This window comes from Terrapene carolina, unplaced genomic scaffold (assembly GCF_002925995.2).
Source record: "Terrapene carolina triunguis isolate 2854851 unplaced genomic scaffold, T_m_triunguis-2.0 Scaffold147, whole genome shotgun sequence".
Taxonomy (NCBI): domain Eukaryota; kingdom Metazoa; phylum Chordata; order Testudines; family Emydidae; genus Terrapene; species Terrapene triunguis.
The window spans coordinates 7,110,854-7,122,829 of record NW_020664498.1 but is presented as its reverse complement, the minus strand read 5'-3'; the positions used below and the strand labels follow the sequence as shown (position 1 = coordinate 7,122,829).

Here is an 11,976-nt window from a genome sequence, read left to right as displayed (position 1 = left end):
TTTTTTTTTTTTTTTTTTTTTTTTTTTGAGCTGTAGGAAAGACCAGTGGGCACAACACACACCTTTTAAATCCATGCTTTTTCACATTTAGATCCACCATGATGTCAGTACCGGGTAAATATTTAATTCTCAATATTCTACTTAGCTTAAACTACCTTATCCTAAAATTAACTCAGTCTAAAAACTATTAGCATTAGCTAATCTAGAAAACAGAAAGCTATTTATTGCTATGGATCCTTGCAATCCGGAGAAGTTGATGTCCTTTTGCTGCAGCGGCTGGACGGAACTGAGGTGACAGCTGGTGCCATGCCCCCTTTTGCAGCCATGGCCTCAAACCATGCTCGGATGCGGAGGGGTGGGGCACATGAGCACTCAGACACTACCAGAAGGTTCCCCCATCCAAGCTGCACTGGTTGGAACATTCCCAAGAGTGGGAATACTGCAGAGACACTAGACGAAGAACAAGGACATTATGATGTTCTATCTTGTAGCCACAGGCGATAAGAAGGACCTGAGTGCAGTTTGCTGCTGCCACACCCCTTATTCCCTGTTACAGGAAGCAAGAGAACAAGAAGGGTACAGGCACAGTCCCAGCAGACACTGATATTCAAAAGAATGTGATCTCATGCACATGGGGCACATGTGCACCAAGAGTGGAATTCTGTATGGCCACTCACTTGACTTCACATTAAATCTGTAAAGCAAGGGGTGTTAGAACTTATCTAACCACTAAACTAAACTGAAAGACCACAGCTTAAGCTACAATCTCCACTGTGGTGAAATGAAAGCAATTAATTTTCCCTGAGATTTTCAATGTGAAAACTTAAAACAGAAATGACACAACTGGAGTAAAATAGAAATAATCTTACCACGCCATCAATAACACATTGGGAAGCAGGTTTCCGAGGGTCCAGGGAAATTCCCATCTCCAAAAGCAACTCTTGATTTCCAGTACTTATTCCAGTATCAAGCTCAATGCGAGACTGAAGTGAATGAAGACTTTCCTCAGGATGCAAGAGAAAAGAAACAATCTTGGCAGAAGTCATATTTAGGATGTGTACTATCTGTAAAACCAAGAATAAAGTCATCTTCATTTACAGTCGTCATTTCTTTCAAGAGACAAATGGCACTAAGGTATCGGGCTAAATGATACGCTGTCCTGGAAAGAAGGTGTGCTGATGTACAGATAAATAAAAGTTAGGCTGATTAGATAAACTGAGTTTTAATTACTGTCAACATTGCATCCTTAACACGTGGCACATACTGGTCTGAGGCCACCCTTATGCTTCCAGAATAAGGGTGAAAGAGTCACATTACTACTAATATTCTTGCCTTCAGGTATGAACTGGATTAAGGCACAAGTGTTTTCTCTCTGAGGAAAGGAAGAATGCTTCCCCTGACACTGGATTTGGAGGGTGCAAGGATTTCCACTCAATTAGCACATTCATTGTCCACTGAGAGGTCTTCACCATCAGTATTTAGATAACACATTTAAAAACACACCTTCAAATTCAGTATGTAATCCATTAACAGGAAACATCTCGGTCGATTAGTTTCTGTGTCTATACCTCCACCCCTCTGCTGTGGATCCCAATTCAGCATCAGTTGTAACCAACTCTCCATTGGTTCTACAATTATACTAAACAAAACAAAAACAAACCATACATTGACATGTGTAATACAAATGAAAAAGGCAGGCATTCTACAACGAAGAGTCCAGTTAATTCAAACGTGTTTTCTACCAGTACTATAAAAAATTCCTAAGAGACAAAAATCCCAATGACTTCAATGGGACCAGGATTTCACCCAAAGTATGTATCCTCTATTTTATCTCCCTCTGATAAAGTAGTTTCACTTATTCAATGCAAGAAAATTATTACTATGACATTAAGGTCAAACAATTACACCTTAGGCAAGGCAAAAGTTAAGGTTTCAACAATAACTATCTTGGCCACATTGGGAATCCAGTATATAGTGTACGGTTTACACATTTTACATGAAACTGTAATAGAAAGCTACATATGAAACAAAAAATAGGAAAAACAAGGCAGCAGAATTAACATTGCTTCTGGAACATTAACTCCTGCATCTCCTGACTTTTGAAACCACCCCTCTTTAATGTGGTCTCTGTAGATTTAAACTTTTTTTTAAAAAAAGGTTAAAGGAAAAACAATTGGCCTGTGCTTAATCTATGCATTTCAATGGTCCCAGTTAGTCTTAGGAGTTCACACCATACAGAGAAAAATGGAGAGGAGTGAGTATGCCTTTGCTGCTGCTCTTGGCAAGTAGACAGTCCCATCCCAGGCCCCCAATTCCAAATGGACCCAAGAGAAAAGAAGATTACTCACCTGATACTGACATTTGAAATTAACTCTATACATTCCCACTCTTGGGATGTGCTGTAGTACAGCTCTAACAGTGGAACATTCCATAGCAGTGCCTACTGGAGAGCTCTCACATCCCACACTTCTTCTCATTGTTTCTAAAGTTTTTAGTCCAATCAAAATAGAATGCTAATGCCCTTTTAGCATCTAGTCTGTGGAGTTTTGACTCGCCTAAATGCACATGAAATCTGACAAAGAACATCTGTAGACAAACTGATTGGTTAAGATAGAAATCAGTTACCACCTTGGGCAAGAATTTAGGATGTGGACTGAGGACCAACTTTGTCCTTACAGAAAACTATGGATCCGCCATCAAGACCTGCAGTTCATTTACCCTTCTGGCCAATATTATTGCTATAACGAATGCTGTCTTAACTGATAGATGAAGCAGTGAGCACTAATTTATCGGCTCAAAGGGTGGTCTCATAAGTTGAGTAAGGACTAAGTTAAGGTCCCATGATGGCAAGGTGGCTATACAGTCACACCTCTCAAACCTCTCAATCAAGTCATGGGTAAATATGGTTCTGTTGTCTTCTAATACGTGGTAGGCTGAAATGGGTGCTAAACAGACTTTCAGAGAGGATACAGATGCCAGATAGTATCAAGTGCAGTAAGCAGGGACTGATTTGATGCAGACAATGAAGATCAGACCCCCAGAAGACAAATCTTACCCACTTGAGGTCATAGCACTTATGAGTAGATTGCTTCAGAAGTTTAGCATGATGTGTTGCACATCTGACAAACAAGATTCCCCCAGATCAGTTAGTCCTATAGACCATGCTGCTAAGTATAAGGACTGCAGGTATGGGTGCAAGATCTGGGCATCCTGCTGAGATAACATATCTGTGGTCACAGGAAGAGAACAGTATACTCCCTTGGAGAGGTGAAGGAGGACTGGAAACCACTGCCATCTTGCCCATGCTAGAACAACCAGAATTACAAGGGCATTGTCTGCTTTATCTTCCATAGTACTCTTTGGATTTGAAGAAATGGGAGAAAGGCGTAGAGGATGCATATACCCTAGTAGAACAGGAACACATCTGAAATGGAAAGCTTACTAACTGTAAGCTAACTAACTGGTAGGGAAGGTTGCTGACAGTCACAGATACCATGAGTGTTCCAAGTCACAAGGTGGTTGACAGGGACTAATGGCAACCAGTGCCCTTCTCTCTTATATCCCCTTGCAGAAGAGCATGACAAGACTCAAGGCACATACACTCTGGGTGGATACTTCTGGTCACAAAACTGAACTCTGGCACATGAGGTGCACATGCACCACCAGTAGTGGAATGTGCACATAAGGAGAGCCACAATACTCCAGTAATCCCCCTTTTCATTCATAAACCATAAGAACCTTCAACGTTTTTGGATAAAGTGCTAGACAGTTTTATTGTGTTGCAAAACACATTAACCAATGGAAACCTGCTGCAATTTTCATATTTTTGATTTTAGTAAAATTGTGGCCATTTTCTCGCAAAACTACCTGAAATAATAAATCTGGTCATACGCACTATTGTCTCTTAATGGTTTAAAAGAAAACTCAGAGATTAATGTGCACAAAACTATAAACATACTTACCTACAAAGACTGTTAGGCTGTGGCAAATGGGTACTAAACCGAACCTCCCCAGTCATCTCTTCAAAAGCAAAGATGTGCTTTGGATCCTTTTTCTTGATTTTTTCATGCCTATAAAATAAAATTCTCTGTGGACAAACTGACTTTATGTACTCTTATTTTACTTACTGTAGTTCAGTGGTCTCCAACATTTTTACACCCAAGATCACTTTTTGAATCTAAGGGCAACCCAGGATCTATCCCGCCCCTTCCCCAAGGCCCCCGCTCTCTCCGTCGCTCACTCTCCCCCACCCTCACTCACTTTAACTGTGCTGGGGGAGGGGGTTCGGGCTCTGGGCTGGGGCCAAGGGGTTCGCAGTGTGGGAGGGGGCTCTGGGCTGAGCCTGGGGGAAAAGGGGTGGGGTGCAGGAGGGGGTGAGGAGTGCAAGCTCTAGGAGAGAGTTTGGGTGCAGGAGGGGCTCCGGGCTGGGGCAGAGCACGGGGGTGCAGGGAGATGGCTCTCGGAGGGGGTTGGGGTGCAGGATGGGGTTTGAGGTGGTGGCTTCCGGGATCACGATCAACCGATTGGTGACCACTGCTCTAGTTCATACAGTCACCTCCCCACAAAAAGAGCAACTCTATCAAACCCAGGCACCCTCTCTCATAGCAAATGTCTTACCAGGTAAATGGCTGTAGATTGTGTAAAAAGGGTCTAAATCCTGCAATACACTCGAACACCATTGTTCCAAAGCTCCAATAATCTACAGTAACAGTGTAGGACTTACTCTCAAAGAGTTCTGGGGCCTAAAAAACAATAATATACTATTTTTTAAATGACAAAACTCCAGAGAATGTATTTTTTTTCTATTTCTGGAAAATATATAATTTGAGGAACATGTGTAAGTAGGACTGTGTTAAGTTATGCCAAAGTAAATTGTAAACATAAAAAAAATACTTACCAAATATTGTAAGGTCCCAACAAATGATGTACATAAACTTCCCTGATCCAGATCCTTGGCATATCCCAAGTCTATTATTTTGTGAATTATCTGTCAATATCCAAGACAAATGTTTGATAAAGCATGATGAAAAGGGAAAATACAAAGTAAAAGGTGCAGAGTCAAACCCAGGGATGGGGGGGGAACAAATCCATGAACAAGATTTAAAACTAACATGAAATGCTACACAGAGCTGTTCAGCCATGTAAGCCAAACTCATCCATTTACATCAATGTTCACATACAATTCATTATTGTCCTGAAACTAGTTGGATTGGGCTTGACTGAACACAGCATCTAAACTTTTGGGAATTTACAAGATATAATATTTTGATATCAAGAAAAGTAAACCGAAATGAAGAATTGAAATGAAGAATACCGCTTTTACTAAAAAATGTATCCAACTGAGCACAAGGACAATCTTGATGTGTACCCTGCAGAAATCCAAAACATATGCCAGGATACAATCAATGTCACATTGCTGATACTGGCAGGAAGCAGAAACACTAGATAAAAAAAAAAAAAAAAAAGTTGATACTTTACAGTAAAGTAACCGATCAATTGATAAGTCTTCAAGGACGGGCAAACAGAATTTGCAATACACCTCAACGCCAATATAACGCTGGCCTTGGGAGCCAAAAAAATCTTACCGCGTTATAGGTGAAACCGCATTATATCGAATTTGCTTTGACCCGCCAGAGCACGCAGCCCCGCCCCCCGGAGTGCTGCTTTACCGCGTTATATCCGAATTCATGTTATATCGGGTCGCGTTATATCAGGGTAGAGGTGTATTAAGAAGGAATATGAACTTTATTAAAATCATGGTTTTCTTTTGCATGAGCATCATTCAATGGGATTCAGTGCTATACTCAATAAGAAAGCAGCATTCTTCATTTCAATTAGTCAAGGCAAAATTGTTACATGACTTCCAGATCTGATATTTGGGACACCAAAGGTGATATTCTTTGGCACAGTTATATGACTTACCTTTCCACCATCATCCTGCAGAACAATATTTTCAGGCTTTAGATCTCTGTGTATAATTCTGTTTTCATGCAAATACTGGATACCAGACCCTGAATAAATTCAAGCATTTGACATAAGAAACAGAAACAGCACCAGTACAAATCAAGTTATAAGAATTTCTAACACCTCTATATGATTTCCTGACCAAAAAAGAATTAATAAAGTTACAGTCTATGTATTTCTCTTTAAAAACAAGAATGGTTTAAAATATAATAAAATTTTGTAATTGGCAAATTTACACTTATGGCTCCAATACTAACCTTCACCTCTGTAACCTCCCCACACCCCATTAATAAATCAGAGAACCCTTTACCCTACCAAGTGCCAGCTGCATTTCCATGATAGGCCACCAACCAGCTGGCCTATCAACTGCCTGGTGAAGCACCTCATACAGATAAAGCTGTCTTCCTCCAGCCCACTCTCCTGCTGCAGGACGCACAGCAGCATGCTGTATTTTACCTGCCACACGAGGTTCCTCACCTACCATTTCACTAGAGCAGACCTCCCAGGCTAGTTCCCTCACTGTGCCAAAACAACCTGGAAATTCCACAGTACCTTCTACCCTCGTCTTTCCAAAGAGGTGAAGGGTCAATCCTTCATGACATAATATATAAATCTACCTTTACTTCACTCACTCAGCACAAATTGGCCTCAGCCCTCCAAGTACTACATACACCTGAATTGGGGCCATATTTTTACCTTTCCGTGTGGAAGGAAGATGGGAGCTAGTAAGTGCAGCCTGGGAGCCTCCATATGCTTTAGGAAGCACATCACTGCCATATTCTGCCTTATACCCTCCCTTTAGGTCAGTCCCCATGTCAGGTGACACACAAGGGTGTCGAATTCACCCTAGACATCTCCCTCCTGCTCAGCTAATTTAGCCCTGGTCTACACTACAAGGTTAGGTCGAATTTAGCTGCGTTAGGGCTATTTTATAATGAATGTGTCTATACAAGCAACCCTGTTCCGTCAACCTAAAGGGCTCTTAAAATCGACTTCTGTACTCCTCCCCGGCGAGGGGAGTAGGGCTAAAATCAACCTTGCTGGGTCGAATTTGGGGTCGTGCAGACGCAAATCGACGTTATTTGCCTCCGGGAGCTATCCCAGAGTGCTCCAATGTGACTGCTCTGGACAGCACTTTCAACTCCGATGCACTAGCCAGGTACACAGGAAAAGCCCCGGGAACTTTTGAATTTCATTTCTTGTTTGGTCAGCGTGGCGAGCTCAGCAGCACCGGTGACCATGCAGTCCCCCCAGAATCGCAAACGAGCTCCAGCAAGACACTGGATCTGATTGCTGTATGGGGAGAAGAATCTGTGCAGGCAGAACTCCGATCAAAAAGAAGAAATGCTAATATAGATGCCAAAATCGCACAGGGCATAATGGACAGAGGCAATAACAGAGACACACAGCAGTGCCGCGTGAAAGTCAAGGAGCTCAGGAAGCCTACCAAAAGACAAAGGAGGCAAACGGTCGCTCTGGGTCAGAGCCCCATACATGCCGCTTCTATGATCAGCTGCATGGCATTCTAGGGGGGACCCTACCACTACCGCACCACTGTCCGTGGACATCTGCAAGGGGGGAGTCTCATGCAACACGGAAGAGCAACTTTATTTTCTTCAGGAAATTGTTTAACTCTCTTAGATTTACAAATAGGCCTGAGAACTCCTTTGGCTTTGGGGATCAGGAAATACCAGGAATAAAAGCTTTCCCCTCTGAGGCCTCGTGGAACTTCCTCTGTGGCCCCGATTGAAGAAGCAACCGGATCTCCTAATGAAGGAGGATCTTGTCAGAGCGGTCACTGAAGAAAGATAGGGAAGAGGGTGGGGGGTTTATAAATGAACCAGAGGGAATATTCCAGTTCTACCATGCTTAAGACCCACTGATCTGATGTTATTTGGGGCCCCCAGTCTTAGAAAGTGGGATAATCAGTTAGAAAACAAAGGGCAGAAAATAGAGGGAACTACAGACACTAGTGTACTGTCCTCAACAAACCCATCAAAATGCCTGTTTGAACGCAGCAGCTGGAAAGCATGAGCCCACTAATGCTGAAGAGGAGGATGGTAGAGACTGCCCCGTATAACTCCTGCCCTTTCTCCTTGGCGAATCTTGAGACTGAGGAGGAAAGCCCTGGAGTCTGTATGGCTGTTGAGGACCAAAATGTTTCCTTTCTTTCACCATAATATAGATCCCTGGAATCCTGTAAGCTACAGAGCCCATTGTCCATTTTATCTTAAGACAAACAGGGACCTTTGAAAGGGAGGTCCATGATGGTCTGCTGGACTTCTGGCGGAATCCTGGATGACTGTAACCATGAACATCTTCTCACCGTAACAGCCAATACCATGGTTTGAGCCACCACATCTGCACTGCACATGATGTCCTGGAGAACAGTTCTGGCAATCAACTTGCCATCATCTACTATTACTGCAAACTCCTGCTTACAGTCCCCTGGCAAATAATAAAATTTAAAGATGTTGTTTTCCTAGAGGGTGGAGTCAGAGCAGCTCAGAAGTGGCTGTTGATTTGATTCCTGAGCTGAAGACTCCCTGTGGAATAAAGTTTGCATACAAACAAGTCCAGTTCCTTTGTATCTTTTTGCCTGTCAGTGTCGATGCTTAGTACACATCTCTCCCATTTATTAGCAGCTGTCACCAACAAGGAACCCAGGGGAGGATGGGAATACAAATATTTATATCCCTTAGAGGGGACATAGTATTTCCTTTCAGCACACTTTGCTGTGCGGGGTAAGGAGGATGGTGTCTGCCATAACACCTTGACCGATTGGCAGGACCACCCTGGCAGGGACTGCTGATACTAAGATTTCCACCACTCGGGGGAGCTTAAACCTCTTGGAGATGTGACATTTGTCACTGATATGGGACTCCCCCAAACACTTTAAACAGGCTGGATGTGGATCACTAACTGGCATGGGTTTAGTGCAACTGTGGCAGGACTTAAACCCCAGTGAGCACAGCATCGTTCTGGTACCAAGCCAGTTATCTAAAAAGAAACTTAGTCCAAAGACTTAAGACTAGACTATCAGTATAACTAGTAGGGCTGTCAATTTTTTTTGAGTTAATCACGTGAGTTAACTGTGATTAATCGTTATTAATCAGTTTTAATTGCACTGTTTAGTAAATTTCAATCGGCATTCTAATGTTTAATATTTTTGGATTTTTTTCTACATTTTCAAATATATTGATTTCAAATACAATACAGAATACACAGTGTACAGTGTTCACTTTATATAATTTTTATTACAAATATTTGCACTGTAAAAATGATAAACAAAAAATAGTATTTTTCAATTCACCTCATACAAGTACTGTAGTGCAATCTCGATCGTGAAAGTGCAACTTACAAAGGTTTTTCTTTGTTATATAACTGCACTCAAAAAATAAAACAATGTAAAACTTTAGAGCCTACAAGTCCATTCAGTCCTACTTCTTGTTCAGCCAATTGCTCAGACAAACAAGTTCGTTTACATTTGCAGGAGATAATGTTGCCTGCTTCTTGTTTACAATGACACCTGAAAGTGAGAATAGGTGTTCGCATGGCACTGTTGTAGCTGGCGTCACAAGATATTTGCATGCCAGATGCACTAAAGATTCATATGTCCCTTCATAGTTCAATCACCATTCCAGAGGACATGCGTCCATCCTGATGACAGGTTCTGCTCGATAAGGATCCAAAGCAGTACGGACCAACACATGTTCATTTTCATCATCTGACTCAGATGCCATCAGCAGAAGGTTGATTTTCTTTTTTGGTGGTTCCGGTTCTGTAGTTTCCGCATCAGAGTGTTACTCTTTTAACATTTCTGAAAGCATGCTCTGCCTCATCTGGCGCTTCAGATTCTTAAACCTTGGGTCCAGTGTTGTACCTATTTTTAGAAATCTCACATTGGTACTCTCTTTGTGTTTTGTCAAATCTGCAATGAAAGTGTTCTTAAAAGGAACATGTGCTGGGTCATCATCCGAGACAGCTATAACATGAAATATATGGAAGAATGCAGGTAAAACAGAGCAGAAGACATACAAGGAGTTCAGTCACAAATTTAATTGACGCATTATTTTTTTTTTAACGAGCATCATCAGCATGGAAGCATGTCCTCTGTATTGGTGGCCGAAGCATGAAGGGGCATACGAATGTTTAGCTTATCTGGCACGTAAATATCTTGCAACGTTGTCTGCAAAAGAGCCATGCGAACACCTGTTCTCACTTTCAGGTGACACTGTAAACAAGAAGTAGGCAGCATTATCTCCTGCAAATGTAAACAAACTTGTTTGTCTGAGCAACTGGCTGAACAAGAAGTAGGACTGAGTGGACTTGTAGGCTCTAAAGTTTTACATTGTTTTATTTTTGAATGCAGTTATTTTTTGTACATAATTCTACATTTGTAAGTTCAACTTTCATGACAGAGATTGCACTACAGTACTTGTATTAGGTGAATTGAAAAATACAATTTCTTTTGTGTTTTACAGTGCAAAGATTTGTAATAAAAATAAATATAAAGTGAGCACTGTATGTGCTGTAATGAACTACACAGTGTGTATGTGGGCATTTTCACCCCAGACTAACCTGACTTAATGCAGATTGAAACCTCCAGACAAGCCCTAAGTGTCACAAATTATCCCAGTAAGCAGGACAAAAAGAGCCTTCCACTACTAGAGATACCTGCTTTGTTTTGACAACTTGCTTTTGCTGGAACACCAAAACAGTTACATATAGCGAACATGAAAAGGCAAGAAAGGCAGCAGATTACGTACCAATGTCGCAAAGCAGAGAAAGTATTTGACTTTCCTTAAGTCCACAGCAATTTTCTGGTTTGTTTAACAACTACAGAAAAGAAAAATATGTCTAAGTTGGCAATGCAAGAATTATTTGTTAATATCTTCTGTCCTCAATCACCACAACATGAGAAAACAATTAAATTTACAATTAAATAAACTGGGCTACAGAATTAATTGGTCTTGTGAAAGAATAAAAGGTACAGAAAGACAAAAGTATATATGAGCAGGAAAGTGGTTTGAAAAGAAGATTCCAAGTGTGTGAAGGCTGTTTTAGTTACATATAACACAGTTTTGTAAGCAGTTTAGAGGCCAGGCAATGACAGATTCAAAACTGACAGCCATTATGAGGAGCTCATGGCCCCCAGAGTCTGCACATTCCCCAAAATCTTGACAAATTCAAAACATTATATGAAAGCAAAACAATGAAATTTATGACTGGCCCAAGTCTCAGGAGCAGGATCACTGCTTGGAGGATCAACTGCTCTAAACAAATAGTCTAAACCATTTCTGAGGAGCCAAGAAAAATCAGGCCAAGTGACAAGAAGAAACAGGAAGGAGCAGATCCATACACATACACACACACACACACACACACACTCACAACAGGAGCATGATACCCTGTAGTCCCTAGGTTAGTACTCCACGAAAAGAATAGGAAGGAAACACACGGGGCCAGATTTTTGCTATGTCTAATGTAAAGAAAGGGGGTGAAGGGGCTGTCAGGGAACCAGTTACAGCTCCCCGTTCTCTGCTTGACCCAGAATGATGGCTGCTTTAATCTGAACAAGTTGGCTATGGACCTTAATGGACCATCCACCAGCAGGAACTACATGGCACCTTGGCCACACACACTAGCACAAAGACCAATGGGTAGGAAGGCACAGAAGCCAGCTATATGGGCTCTGCACCTGCTGGAGACTCCCTCTCCCGAACTCTAGGATATCCCTGACTAGGGCATTGCAATTAGTCTCCACAACCTTTGCACCACCTGAGCAGTGCAGAGAGCCTGCCCCAGTGTCATGCTGGTGCGTGGAATGTATCAGAAAGAGGTGTGCTCTCTTCTGCAATGACTGCATAACCCTCCAGTGCTGATCCACCCAATGCCGGCCTGCAAGTTACTGCCCTTACCAGATCAACTGAGTTGCATTAGGCGAGGTATTTCTAGTAGGGATAAGGAGGTGCTGGTTCCGTTATACAAGGCACTGGTGAGACCTCATTT

The 11,976-nt window shown here is 42.0% G+C and overlaps 1 protein-coding gene across 2 annotated transcripts in view; it reads right to left on the bottom strand.

Moving 5' to 3' along the window:
- LOC112106605 (inhibitor of nuclear factor kappa-B kinase subunit alpha) overlaps positions 1 to 11,976 on the bottom strand; it is a 76,443-nt gene that overhangs the window by 45,062 nt on the left and 19,405 nt on the right. For both annotated transcript variants that reach the window (XM_026653688.1, XM_024199954.2), the window contains 7 exons: positions 10,734 to 10,803; positions 5,923 to 6,011; positions 4,898 to 4,987; positions 4,618 to 4,742; positions 3,963 to 4,070; positions 1,504 to 1,639; positions 870 to 1,064 (listed from right to left, as the gene is read on the bottom strand). In XM_026653688.1, the coding sequence (XP_026509473.1) occupies positions 870 to 1,064; positions 1,504 to 1,639; positions 3,963 to 4,070; positions 4,618 to 4,742; positions 4,898 to 4,987; positions 5,923 to 6,011; positions 10,734 to 10,803 (813 nt within the window). The remainder of the gene's footprint in view (positions 1 to 869; positions 1,065 to 1,503; positions 1,640 to 3,962; positions 4,071 to 4,617; positions 4,743 to 4,897; positions 4,988 to 5,922; positions 6,012 to 10,733; positions 10,804 to 11,976) is intronic.